General features: G+C 40.1%; 1 protein-coding gene across 1 annotated transcript in view; it reads right to left on the minus strand.

Annotated features, from left to right (window-relative positions):
• Positions 1–2,570: 2,570 nt before the first annotated feature.
• Positions 2,571–14,948, minus strand: part of LOC128703880 (uncharacterized) — a 174,888-nt gene continuing 162,510 nt past the window's right edge. The window contains exon 7 of the mRNA XM_053798727.2: positions 2,571–2,714. Coding sequence (XP_053654702.2) covers positions 2,606–2,714 — 109 coding nt within the window. The 3' untranslated portion in view covers positions 2,571–2,605. The remainder of the gene's footprint in view (positions 2,715–14,948) is intronic.

Genomic DNA, 14,948 nt, shown 5'->3' on the forward strand with positions numbered 1-14,948 from the left:
AGTTAAGTGTTCTATGTATGTAATAGGTGCAGTAATAAGTATGAATGTTTTGTATGGTGAGTAGGTTTAGTGTATTGAATATTGGTAAAGAATTTAGTCCATTGTGTGGTCTGAAACTGAGTGTGGAGAGGGAGTGCATGATGTGTCGGTCTTTTCCGAGTAGAATGGGAAGGTAACGAAGTAACATCATTAGGAGATTGTTGTTGATGTTTAGAAGTGGGACCAGAGTCGGTCTGACGTGGGACGGGCTGGCGATTCGAAAATCGCCGCACCATAGAGGGAGAAGCCGGAAGCATAGTCCAAGGGGAGCGGAGGTCAGACAAATCGAAGGAGTCAGTGGAAGCCCCGGTACCTGAAGTGGGTGAGGAAACAGCACCAGCAAGAGGTACAAGGGCCTTAGGAATGTCCGAAGAGTGGCCAAAAGGCGAGGCGAGGTCAGAACGGGGTGCGGTAACAATAAGGGGCTCAGGGGTAGCGAGGTCATGGATATGGGACTCCATGGTTAGGTTACTTCTTTCTTTTTGTTTTTAAGAAAAAAAAGTAAGAAGAAAATAAAAATAAAAAAAAGGGGGGACCGGGGAGGGATAGTTCCTAGGAGGAATGAAAGGGCCAGAAATCCCCCTCCGCGCCCAAGAAGACCTCAGCACCGCAAGTATCGCAGATGCAGCATGGAACCCGTGCCATACCCTACCCTTCATGCCAGTAAACCAGCAATCCGGGATAGCAACCTCACATCTGCCGAGCTACCTTAGTGGACAAAAGAGAGGGTGGCCGGATATCCACCACAAAGCATACCTCCTTTGGCCACCACCCCCGGAATCCAAAAGGTGGCTTGCAGAGATACACCCATCGCCCGAAAGACACCCAAAGCCACCCTCCGGGATACCGGAGAGGGATTGGGACATCCCCAGGCAATCCAGATTCCACGGCAAACTACGCCACCGCCAAGAACCTCAGCGGAATGGGATGGACCCCAGTACCCTTTCCCCTACCTAGGAACTAGCGCACCTGTGGGAAAAAATCCCAAAGACCAAAAAGGAAGGGCAAAAGGGAGGGGTGGGAGGAAAGGAAAAAGGGGAGGATGGGAGAGGGAAGGGGATATTGGGGGGTAATTAGGTTCGGTCTGAGGAAGGAGACCAACAGGTCTAATTCCTCAGACCAAGAGCCTCTTCACCACGCCAAGGAGTCCCCCTTGAAGAGGACAGAATAAGCAAATAAACAAATAAGTGAATAAAAGTTACGAACTTGCTGCCTTCGTGCTAAGTATATTTATCTTGAGTTTCATCTCCAAATTGCTTTTGCATCATCGTAAGTCGAGAAGCACCTGTAGTTAGTGAGGTAAGACAAGATACGATTTTCTTCGGATTTTTTAACCCCGGAGGGTTACCCACCCAGGATAACCCAAGAAAGTCAGTGCGTCATCGAGGACTGTCTAACTTATTTCCAATGGAGTCTTCAATCTTGTCCCCCAGGATGCGACCCACACCAGTCAGCTAACACCGAAGTACCTATTTGCTGCTAGGTGAACAGGAAAACAGGTGTAAGGAAACACATCGATATGTTTCCACCCACCGGGAATCGAACCCAGGCCCTCCGTGTGTGAAGCGAGAGCTTTAACCACCATGCAGGTATACGTACCTATTGTAGTTGCTCCACTTTTATTTCGTTATTCAAGTTTTCATTCCATTTATTTTATTTATGTCTTTGCAAATAATACATTGAGATTTTGTATTTACAATAGTGGGTTGCAATGCAAAGAGAGCCTCTATTATGCCTAGGCATTATGGCCGCCAACTTAACATTATTGACTTACAGTCTACTTAACACTAAGAATTATGTCATAGTTGTACAGTAGAATATTAATTATATCATAGTTGTACAGAAGATTATTAATTATAAGTGAATTAATTTATACAAGACAATAGATATATTCATATATTCAAAATATGCTTTTTGTGAAAACAATGATTCAATTATATTCCTTTCAACAATGGATAAAAGGTTGCAGAATCATTCTATCTGTCTCTACTTAGAGCATAAGTGATAGGACATTCTGGCAGGATGACACTACCATTTGCATCAAAATTGAAGGGATGTGGCACAGATGTTACACATGGGTTATTTTTGAGGTTTTTGATATTTCCTCGATCACTTGTGGCCACATCCCTCCTAAAAGGAGTGTGTTAATATGATATGGCATTAGTGATTCCCTGGGGTTTGCCATACTGTTTGCTGTAGTTGGTGCTCGCAGAAGGTACTAAGTGGTCCCCAATTTGTTTTTAATACTGAGCACACTGTTAAGACCCATTCTGTACTGTCTAGGCCTATCAGGCTTCTGGCGCCAAATTGGAAGGCAGGAAAAATAAAACGTTGATCAACGTTTGGAGTGCTAGCAGTAAGAACGTAGATGAACGTTTGGACAAACACTTGGAAATAAAATCCAGAATTTTATTATTATAACTTATTATTATTACTATCACTGATATCACTGATAGTATTATTACTATATTATTATTATTATTATTATTAAAGAGCTCTTCTGCAAGCATTCATTATATAACTAAATCTTTTCAGAGTAAATTTGGCTGATACTGATTGGGAAAGATTAGAAGATGTGTCTGACCCACTGGAAACCACACAAGATAGTGAGCAGAGTGCTAAACGCAAGGCTTCCTTTCCAGTCGAAGATTCTCCACCCCTGAAGAAGCACCGTCCTGAGGAGGATGAGTGCTAAGAGGTTGCGTCCACATCCTAATGGTAAAGTTAATTTAATATCTTTATGTGTGGTAGTCAAAAGATTATAGAGGTACATAATGGAATGGTAAAATGTGGTAATTTACACTATAGCCTAATGTATAATGTCAGTGAAGATTTCTGTAGCTTTGGGTGTCTTCTTCAGTTGTCCTTTCTTGTTAATGAGAGTTAGGACCCAGGAAAGACACAGCTACAGACACCCTGGATAGGGGTTGTACATCAAGGAAAAAAACAGTGGATCAAGAAAAAAACGTGAACATGATGAATGCGAATAACAGTGGAGAACAAAAAACATGAATATGAACAATATGAATAATTGTGGGGAATAAGAAAAAACACAAATATGAAAAATGCAAATAACAGTGGGGACCTATGAAATAAATACAAGAAAACGGAATAAAAAACAGTCTGTAAATGCTGTACAGTACTGTTAAAACTGGGTTAATTTTTAACATTATATAGTCCTAACTGATTTTCGTTACCACCAAAAACATTTTATTTCTTTGTGCAGTACTGGTTGGCCATCACTGATCCGGCATCATTGCGACATGTAGTGTGTCGGATTAGTGAGTTTGCCAGATTACAGAGTGATTAGGTTAGAATACACTTTATAAATTTAACCAAACTGAGCTGTTTCATATACAGTGGACCCCCGCCTTACGATATAATTTCATTCCAGAAGTATGTTCAGGTGCCGTTACCTAACGAATTTGTTCCCATAAGGAATATTGTGAATTAGATTAGTCAGTTTCAGACCCCCAAAAATACACCTACAAAAGCACTTACATAAATACACTTACATAATTGGTCGCATTGGAAGCTGATCGTAAGGCGTGGGTCCACTGTATTTTGGCCTTTCTGTGATTAGTTTATCCTGCAGCATGTAAACGTTTATTATTTCTTGTTCACTTATTAAACTGTTGCTCTAGACCTTTTAGCAGTTCACCTGTCCGCTGAATTAACCTATCAGTAGAGACTTTCTGCTACATCTTCCTCATTTTCATCACTGCTTTCTCCTCCACTGGCTTGCTGCTGTGAATTTACAACCATCTGCACAATTTCTGAGTCAGTTTAGTGATGAAATTTGAGTCGGTATAATGACGAAATTTGAAATGATGCTAGCCGAAAATAGTGCCGGATTACTGATGGAACCGGATAACTGATTGCCGGATTAGTGATGGCCGACCTTTATAAAAAATGTAGTTTACACATAATAAAATATTGTTAAGCACCAAAGAAAGCCACTAACATGGTGTGCATTTCTGATAGATTAATCCTAATACTTACACACTACTTAAGACTAGACATATGTACTGAGCAGTACCAATGTCTAGTCTATTATGTCTACCTATTATTAAAGTATACATTATTACAAAAGAGAGAGGTAACAGAAATAGTAGAAATTTAAGACAAAGACAAAATTTCTCTCTTTACAAAGGTTACATTAAGTATTAATACTTTAAACTGATTAGTTTAGCAGACTATATGATTTCAGGAACTTGCATTTGTGGTCTCATTGGGTCCCATGCTAACCTCCCTATGGTATATAAATATACTACCTAGTTGGATGAATCTTATCAAAGCCAGCTGGCCCAGTGGCTAATGTACTGGCCTGGAGTTTTACGGCTTACTAGCTGCGAGTTCAGTCCCCGCCTGTAGTATCGTGGTTTGGTTTGTTTGCAATTGTGTCATGATTTCGTGGGTCATGAGTTGGCTTTGTTTGTATAGCATATTGTTAGGGAGATTGTCATTGTTGTTACAGATTCATAGCATTTAGCTGCCCGGGTCTCTACCAGTTGGTGACCCGACCTTGGCTTCCCATTGGGGAAGTGCCGTTAACATTCAAGATGTCTTCCCATGGGAACAAGTACATTGTACCTCTTCTTCTGGTACCCTGTCTTTAACCCTTTCAGGGTTTTGGCCGTACTAGTACGGCTTACGTGCCAGGGTCCTTGACGTACTAGTACTTATAAATTCTAGCGCCTTCAAATCTAGTGAGAGAAAGCTGGTAGGCCTACATATAAAAGAATGGGTCTATGTGGTCAGTGTGCACAGTATAAAAAATCCTGCAGCAAACAGTGCGTAATGAGAAAAAAAACTGACCGTGTTTTTGGATTAAAACAGCGACTTTGCACTGTATTTTCGTATGGTATTTATTGTTGTATTCTAGTTTTCCTGGTCTCATTTTATAGAATGGAAGACATATTACAGAAATTGTCATGATTTTGACTGGTTTTACAATGAAAAGTACCTTGAAATTGAGCTCAAAGTAGCAGAAATGTTCGATTTTTACCAAAGTTCAAAAGTAAACAAATCATGCTAAGCATCCAGTACATGTCAACTGGCGAGTCTAATATTCTTTCACAAGTGTGCCGATATTATTTATACCATTTCTACACTAATGCAGTAGTCTGCATAACAGTAAATCTATTTTTTGTGAGAATAAAAATTCAAAATGGAAAGTAAAAGAATGTAAGATGGGTGTGGGGTCATGACTAATGAACAGAGGAAATGTTATTTTAGTGTCAGGAATGTCTTTCTTGTTTATTCTGGACCCTATTTGGAAATTGGCATCTTTTGAAATTTGTGTGAAATTGGCAAAATTGCTAAATTCTGACCACTGTATTGGATAGTTGAAATTGGTAAATGGGTGGTTTCTTGTACTCATTCGATAGAAAAAACGGAGTTCTAGCGAAATAGTTATGATTTTTATCGACTAGTACATTGGAATTGGCCGAAAATAGGGCTCAAAGTGGGCAAAATCGCTGATGCGTAAACATCGTCAAGACTGCTAACTTCGCGAGAGCATAATTCCGTAAGTTTTCCATCAAATTTCATACTTTTGGTGTCATTATGACCGGGAAAAGATTCTCTATCTTTTCATGAGAAAAAAGAATTTTTTTTTTTTTTTTATATTTGGGGGACCCTGAGAACAAATCTCTGAGAGGGTTAAACCCTAGCCCCAATCCCCACCCTCAAGGGGCGGGGATTGGTTTGCCACCTTCCCCACCCCATGGGGTTCATAGGGGGGGTAGAGTCTGTGGAGCCGCAGGTGTTGTGCTTGAATTAGGGAGATAAGCGATTTTTCATTATACCTTGAAATTAACTAGCACACAGGGGACTTTTTGCTGGTTCAAGCAATGAATTCCAAATCTTGGGGCCCTTCATGTGCATTGTATTTTTGCATAGAGTGAGGTGGTAGGGCAACAAGTGAATAAATGATAGTGAATGCTTTCTTCTTTGGGTCACCAGAAAATTCTGAGACTATTTGAAAAACTAAATTAGTTATTTTAGTTTTAACCCTTTCAGTAGCCATCACGTCAAACTATATCATCGAGGCCAGGGTCCCTCACGAAGATCTGTGTCATGAGCCAAACTCACTAGGATAATTGCAAGTGGTAAATTTTGGCCTAGATGTGAGAGAATGGGTCTTTGCTGTGTGTACAGTATAAAAAAAATGCAGTGCATGATGGGGAAAGCAAAACTGATTGCCGGATTAGTGATGGCTGACGTGTATACGTCAGCCATCACTAATCCGGCAATCAGTTATCCGGTTCCATCAGTAATCCAGCTCTAATTTCGGCTAGCATAATTTCAAATTTCATTATACCGACTCAAATTTCATCATTATACTGACTCAGAAAATGTGCAGATTGTTGTAAATCAACAGCATCAAGCCAGTGGAGGAGAAAATAGTGATGAAAATGAAGATGATATAGCAGAAAGTCTCTATTGACTTAACCACTCTGTAATCTGTCACACTACAGGTCCCAGTGATGCTGGATTAGTGGTTTAAAATAGTAAATTTGAGGTGTTTCATAGGGTGGTTTTTATGGCATTATTGGCTGTTTCTTGGAATCATTTCATAGAATGGAAGACATTACTGAAATAGAAATAATTTTGGTTGATTTCAGGGCTAGTAATAGGTTAACCCCTTCAGGGTCCAAGGCCAAAATCTGAAGTGGTGCTCCAGTGTCCAAGAAATTTTGAAAAAAAAAAAAATTATTTTTTCTTACAGAATTGAAGAGCATATTTTTGTGAAGGTAAGACAAAAAAAAAAAATGCTGATCAGTACTTACCAAGATACAGTGCCAAGAAGTTTGTCAAAAATGATGTGGTGGCGGCAACATCGACGAATTCCACATACGCGCATTACATTATTTTGCGGTTTTTATAGTTTTTTCTTTTCTTTTCCAATTTTTTTCTATTCCTACTAACATTTGGGGCCTGAGAGACCAATACTGTATATAATGTATATATATAAACTCACTGTATTGAACACAATAACCGCACTAAAGTTATTATCATACTATTGTTTACCACTGTTGTTTATTACAATAAACATGCACAAATCTTGTATAATACTAATGTTCTATCATATATTTACACATTTACAATCACTGGACATGGTTTTAGAACTGCTGGAGCTTGTGGAACGCCTTGAAACAAGGCACCATGCACAGAGGCACCTTACATTCCTCACACATAAACCGAGTGTCTTTGTGTCTTTGTTGCCGTCGTTTTGTTTGTGCACAGACGATGCATCTCTTCTGAGCAAATTTTTTCTGAGTTGAAGGAAGTTGTATTATGAAATGATCACCTTCCATCCTCAAACACTTGGGTATATCCTGAGTAATTCGAGGACCTTGTTGTATAGCAGGTGTTCTTACCTGGTACTTCATTATGAGTTGTCTGACAACAGACAAACAAAATTCAACATACGGTGGTCTGTAATAAAGTTGGTATAATTACCGACAATATGTAAAGTAAAAGGACACAAGTGCAACTAATGTGACATTTATTGTGGCAACGTTTCGCTCTCCAGGAGCTTTATCAAGCCATTACAAACAATACATGGACACAGAGGGTATATAAAGGCTCAGAGTGAGGTGTAATACTAGTGAGGTACCATTTCGATGTTCACTAGTAGTAGTAGTAGTAGTGGTAGTGACAAAAGTAATACAATATGGTAGAGCAATTAATTCGTACATGAGTAAAAGGATATAAAAGCTATTACTTGGGTAACAAAAATAGGTTGGACAAATATAGACTGGAAAGAGGCAGCTTGTTTCAGTGTTCACTCTCTGTGCTTTGTGTAGTATAACAGGAGAGACTGTGTGATGGCAGGGTTTACTGTTTTCAGGAGGATTCTTGCTAAGACTTCAGAGATGGTGAAGCTGCCGCTGTTTTGTTTAATTGTATTCGAAACAGCGATCAGTGCTGATTCGAGGCACTTGCCTCTGCGGAAATTAGTTTTGTTGATCACTAATTGGGCGTCTCTGAATTTCATGAGATGACTGGTGGAATTTCGGTGTTGTACACAGGCGTTGTTCAAGTTATCGTTCCTACATGCGTAAATGTGTTCATTGAGGCAGGTGTCGAGGTTTCTGGCTGTTTCACCTACGTAAATCTTGTCACAGCCTCCACAGGGAGGCTGGAGGCTGTGACAAGATTTACGTAGGTGAAACAGCCAGAAACCTCGACACCCGCCTCAATGAGCACATTTACGCATGTAGGAACGATAACTTGAACAACGCCTGTGTACAACACCGAAATTCCACCAGTCATCTCATGAAATTCAGAGACGCCCAATTAGTGATCAACGAAACTAATTTCCGCAGACGCAAGTGCCTCGAATCAGCACTGATCGCTGTTTCGAATACAATTAAACAAAACAGCGGCAGCTTCACCATCTCCGAAGTCTTAGCAAGAATCCTCCTGAAAACAGTAAACCCTGCCATCACATAGTCTCTCCTGTTATACTACACAAAGCACAGAGAGTGAACACTGAAACAAGCTGCCTCTTTCCAGTCTATATTTGTCCAACCTATTTTTATGTTACCCAAGTAATAGCTTTTATATCCTTTTACTCATGTATGAATTAATTGCTCTACCATATTGTATTACTTTTGTCACTACCACTACTACTACTACTACTACTACTACTACTAGTGAACATCGAAATGGTACCTCACTAGTATTACACCTCACTCTGAGCCTTTATATACCCTCTGTGTCCATGTATTGTTTGTAATGGCTTGATAAAGCTCCTGGAGAGCGAAACGTTGCCACAATAAATGTCACATTAGTTGCATTTGTGTCCTTTTACTTTACATACGGTGGTCTGTTGCCAGTCTTTATTTGGTACATATTATATGCATTGAGCATTGAAATGTCCATGAGATGGAAGAAAAGCTTCATGTACCACTTGTAACTCTTACGAACACAATCAACAAAGCCAATCTGCATGTCACATTTGTCAACCAAGCGCATGTTTTGTGTATAATCAATCACTGTCGCTGGTTTTCGAATACGTTCATTAGTCACTCGATCAACTTTGCCACTGACTTGCATTTCATTACGGTGAATGGTTGTCAACAATGTGACATCTCGTTTGTCATGCCACCGTAATGCCATGATGTCATTGGCAGTAAACACCTGCACGTCATCACCACGAGCACCTGCGTTGAGCCTGGGCATATGTTTACGATTAGAATGCACTGTGCCACACACATCTGTCTTGCTCACTCGCATGAAATCACTGAGTAATGGGCTTGTGTACCAGTTATCGGTATATAATGTATGCCCCTTACCAAGATAAGGTGCCATCATGCTTCTCACTACGTCACCTGAGATACCCAATAACATCTTGGTATCTTTCAATGTTTTACTACTCGTGTATACAACAATATCCAATACCAGGCCACTGTCACAGTCACAGAGTACAAACAGTTTTATACCAAAGCATTTCCTCTAGCTCGGTATGTACTGCTTGAATGACAGTCTACCTTTGAACAAAATCAAAGACTCGTCAATTACTAGATTCTTGAATGGATAAAAGTACATGCTGAACTTTTGTTTGAGATACATAAAAACATTTCTAATCTTGTATAACCTGTCACTTCTGTCAGGCCTGGTTTTGTCAGAGAAGTGCAACATACATAACAGTAAGATAAACCTGTTCACTGGGATGATTTCACTGAAGACCGGGGTAGAAATTGGCCGATCTGTGGACCAGTATGCTTTTATATTATGCTTATAGACATGAGGCATAAGCATTATTGTTGCAAAAAGCAAATACATTTCTGCAACAGTCGTCTCTTTCCACCGGTGTAGTCTTGACTGTGGTGATATGATCGTATTTGCCATGGTGTACTCAAAATACTTATTACTTTCCCTGACAATAGTTTCCATCAATGGCTGGTCAAAGAATAATTCAAAGAATTCCAGTTCATTGGCCGTGGTTCCAAGGGGACAAGTAGGTAGAATTCCACTTTGAGAGTCATCAAAGTGGTGGAGCTTGGGAACAAAATTGGGATTTTGCTGCCAATCCCAGATACGGTTTGCTTTTGGATACTGGACATCATAGGCTGGTTGTGCGGGTAGTTGTGGTTGTGGTGGGCTGGTGGCTGATGCTCCGCTCTGTCCTTGAACTGCGGAGTCAGCGGCGTGGGCTGGTGAGTCATGCATGGCCATGGCACTACCATCACCACTACCACCATCTACTGATGCCTGTGGTCTATTTATTTATTTATTTATTTATTTATTTATTTAAAAATTTGAGCACACATACAGAGGTACAAAAAATACAGATAAGAGCAGCATGCCAAAGCCACTTATACTATGCATAGCATTACGGGCTGGCTTAAAATTAACTTAAGATGAACTAAGCAATGATGACATCAGTGATAAAACTTTAATGTAAACAGATTACTATAAAGCACAAGTGAGTATTACAAAGACAGGTCATATGGTTGTATGCATTGTTGTACATTCAGTGGAATGGAGTATTCTGTTAGGTAGTGTATTTAAAAAATAATAAAGTTAGATTGGGTTTTAGGTTTAACATTTATGTGATATAATTGTGAGAAACATTTAAGATATACAATTTATAAGGTTCAGTTATTCAGTATTTATTTGGTTTTGGGTGAGTAAGTGATCTTTGAGAAGAGACTTGAATTTATAAACAGGTAGTGTTTCTTTTATATTTACAGGTAATGAGTTCCAGATTTTAGGGCCTTTTATGTGCATTGAGTTTTTGCATAGTGTGAGATGGACACGAGGAACATCAAAGAGTGATCTGTGCCTTGTGTTATGGTCATGTGTTCTGTTGAGGTTGGCAAGGAGATGTTTGAGGGGAGGGTTAATATCAGAGTTAAGTGTTCTATGTATGTAATAGGTGCAGTAATAAGTATGAATGTTTTGTATGGTGAATAGGTTTAGTGTATTGAATATTGGTGGAGTGTGCTGCCTATAGTGAGAATTTGTTATCATTCTAACTGCAGCCTTTTGTTGGGTAATTAGTGGTCTGAGATGGTTACTTGTTGTTGAGCCCCATGCACAAATTCCATAGGTGAGATAGGGGTAAATAAGAGAGTGATATAGGGCCAGGAGGGCTGACTGTGGAGCATAGTACTGTATCTTCGATAGTATGCCTACAGTCTTGGAAATTTTCTTAGAAATTTGTTGTATATGTGTATGAAATTTGAGTCTATTATCAAGGTGGATTCCTAAGAATTTTCCCTCTGTTAGCTTTGTGATAGGTGATCCGTTTATCATTATGTTAAGAGGGACATCTGTAGCTCTGTTACCAAACTGAATGAAGTAGGTTTTGTCAATGTTTAGTGTAAGTTTGTAAGTCCTCATCCAGGTAGATATTTTCTGTAATTCGGTATTTACAGTATTGGCTAGCGTGACTGGGCTCGGGTGGGAGAAGACGTATGTAGTGTCATCTGCAAATAGTGTGGGTTTGAGTAATTGCGAAGCATTTGGTAGGTCATTTATGTATATGAGAAAGAGAAGAGGGCCAAGGACACTTCCCTGTGTGACACCAACTGTAATTGGTTGTGCAGAAGAGTTTGCCCCATTTGCATACACATATTGGCTTCTGTTGCTGAGGTATGACTTGAGGTAGTTGAGGGAGTGCCCTCTTATACCATAGTGTGACAATTTTACGTGGAGCAAGTCATGGTTAACTGTATCAAAAGCTTTACGTAAGTCAATGAAGATCCCCAGTGGGACTTCTTTTTTCTCTATTGCAGTGTATATATGTTCTAGCATGTGTATAATAGCATCATTAGTATTTTTATTAGGCCTGAATCCAAATTGGCAGGGGTTGAGTATGTTTTGGGAGATAAGGTAGGAGTAGATTCGTTTATGAATTAATTTTTCGAAGATTTTTGAGAGAGGGTGTAAGTTGGATATTGGCCTATAGTTATTCAACTCTGTTTGGTCTCCTCCTTTGTGGATCGGGGTGACCCCTAGCTATTTTGAGTACTGTAGGGAAGGTGGAGGATTCAATGGATTTGTTAAAGAGTGTTGCAATGATTGGTGATAGCACTTGTGACACTTTTTTGTATATAAAGGGTGGTAAGGTATTTAAATCTCCTGCCTTGTTTTTTAGCGTGTTGATAATAAGGGAGACTTCGTAAGGGTTAGTCGGAGCTAGGAACAGTGTGTTTGGGTAGTTGCCAGTGAGGTAGTCATTTGGTGGGGTATCTGAGCTTGGGATTTTATTGGCAAGGTTTTGTCCTATAGTGGAGAAGAAGTCATTGAGTCTGTTTGCTGTTTCTGTTGGTGGGAGTTGGGGTTCATCTGATTTTGCTAATTTTATTTCGCTATTTCGTGATATCTTTTTTGTTCCTAGAATTTCTGATAGGGTTTTCCAGGTCTTTTTTATATCACCTCGTAAGTTGGATAATCTGTTCTCATAATACAATTTTTTTGCCCTTCTTATCAGGCTGGTTAGGATTGACGAGTAACGTTTTGTTTGGTCTCTGGTTATGTGACCCATTCTGTACTGTTTTTCATATTGGTGTTTTGTATTTATGGATTTGAGAATGCTGGGTGTTAGCCAGGGACTGTTCAGTCTCTTAGCTGTCATCTGTTTAGTTTTTTTAGGGCAGTGCTTGTTATAGAGGTATTGGGTCTTTTTTAGAAAATTATTAATACATTCGTCAATATCTGTATAGATTTCTAGCTCAGTGTGCCAGTCAATGTTTGCTACTGCTGTTGTGAAGTTATTAATGGCTGCCTCATTGTGAAGTCTGAAGGTGACTTTAGTAGTGTCTTGGGGTAATTTACCAAGAGTTGTTATGAGAAAAGTAGGGTAGTGGTCTGTGGTATTATCTGTAATTATGCCTGATTTTAAAGGGGATATGGTGTTGGTCCAGATGTGGTCAAGTAGGGAAACACTAGTCTCTGTAACTCTTGTAGGTTTTGTTACTGTTGGTAGCAACATACAGTTACTCATTGTGTTTGTGAATTCAGTAACGTGTGGGTCCTGGTCTTGCAGGAGATTTATATTGAAGTCACCTGAGAGTAGTAAGTGATCTTTGTTCATGCGTGCATCAGTTATCATACTTCCTAGGTTTTGACTAAATTGGCTAATGTTTGACTGTGGAACTCTGTAAATGTTTATCAATGTGAGAGGTTTTTGTAGGTATTTGGATTTGAATTTGGCTATTATATATTCCCCATGTTCATCCCTTGTGCAAGTATTAGTGATACATTCAAGTTGGTCTGAGTAGTATATGGCTGTGCCACATCCATGCCAAGTGTAGCCACATCATCCTCACTATCACTATCTATACCTGGTGTAGGGCCACGGGATGTACTCCATCCCCTGGGCACTGCATAGGGAACACTACCCGAGCGCATGCGGCGGCGTATATACCGATGCTTCACTGGTGAATATGTTTCCTCACTATCACTACTCGAATGATCGTCAAGAGCAATAAAATCACAATCCACGTCACTATCTTCATCATTACTGAAGTCAGAGGCCTGGCCACTTGAAAATAATAGTTCTCTCTTGCGATGAGGTACAACTGACCGTGACTGAGGCGTACGCACACCAGAGGTAGAAGGTTGAGGATCGTCAGGGTTTTCTGCACTATTATCGATATCCTGGTCATTCCTTTTGGTCACTAACTGATTAAAGCCAAAGAATTCGTCTTCATTTCCACTTCCATCAGTGTCAGAACTATCAGATAGAAACAGGAGAGTCCCAATTTTCCTTGGAGTGAGAGCTGCCTTGCGACGAGGCATGGTGAACAAGGGTAACTGACCCGGGGTTCCCACAATGCTATGCAGGCGCCTAGATTTTTTTGTTTACAGCGTGCACACACCACGCAGACTCATTCTCTCACATGTAGGCCTACCAGCGTTTTCGCTCTAAATTTGATGCCGCTAGAATTTTGGCATAGATCTACGGTTTGGCCCCTGAACATGAAGCCGTAGATCTACGGGACTGACCCGGAAAGGGTTAATGCCATCAATGAAATTGAAAGAAACCCAAAATAATACTACTCTTATGCCAAGTCTAAGGGAAAAACAACATCCAGAATTGGACACCTGCTTAGAAGAGATGGGACCTACATACATGACAGCAAAGAAATGAGATACTAAAGTCTCAGTACAACACAATGTTCAGCGAGCCATTAACCAGATTAAGGGTCGACAATCTAAATTAATTTTTCATGACCGAGACTAAAAATCTGGTCATTTCTGATAATGTCCTTACACCACAAGACTTCAAAATGCCTGGACTCATGGAGCTCCATGTTCATCAAGAACTGCAAGAAGCCCCTATCATGTGCCTTCACCATTCTATGGAGAGGGAGCATGGGCACAAGAGTCATCCTACAGTCACTAAAAGCAACAGACATAGCCCCACTCCACAAAGGTGGCAGCAAAGCAATTGCAAAGAACTACAGAACAATAGTGTTAACATCCCATATCATAAAAATCTTTGAAAAGATTCTAAGAAGCAAGATCGCCAACCACCTAGATACCCATCAGTTACACAACCCAGGGCAACACAGGTTTAGAGCAGGTCGCTCCTGCCTGTCCCAGCTATTGGACCACTATGACAAGGTCCTGGATGCAGACTTTTGCAAAAGCCTTCGACAAGTGTGACCGTGGTGTGATAGTGCACAAAATACATGTTAAAGGAATAACAGGAAAACTTTTTAGATGGATCTATAACTTCCTAACAAATACAGCACAATGAGTAATAGTGAACAGAGTGAATTCTGAGGCGGCTACAGTGAAAAGCTCTGTTCCACATGGCAGAGTACTCACTCCCATCTTGTTCCTCATCCTCGTATCTGACACAGAAGAGTACTCCCGTCTTGTTCCTCATCCTCGTATCTGACACAGAAGAGTACTCACTCCCATCTTGTTCCTCATCC

Source organism: Cherax quadricarinatus, chromosome 95, assembly GCF_038502225.1.
Source record: "Cherax quadricarinatus isolate ZL_2023a chromosome 95, ASM3850222v1, whole genome shotgun sequence".
Taxonomy (NCBI): domain Eukaryota; kingdom Metazoa; phylum Arthropoda; class Malacostraca; order Decapoda; family Parastacidae; genus Cherax; species Cherax quadricarinatus.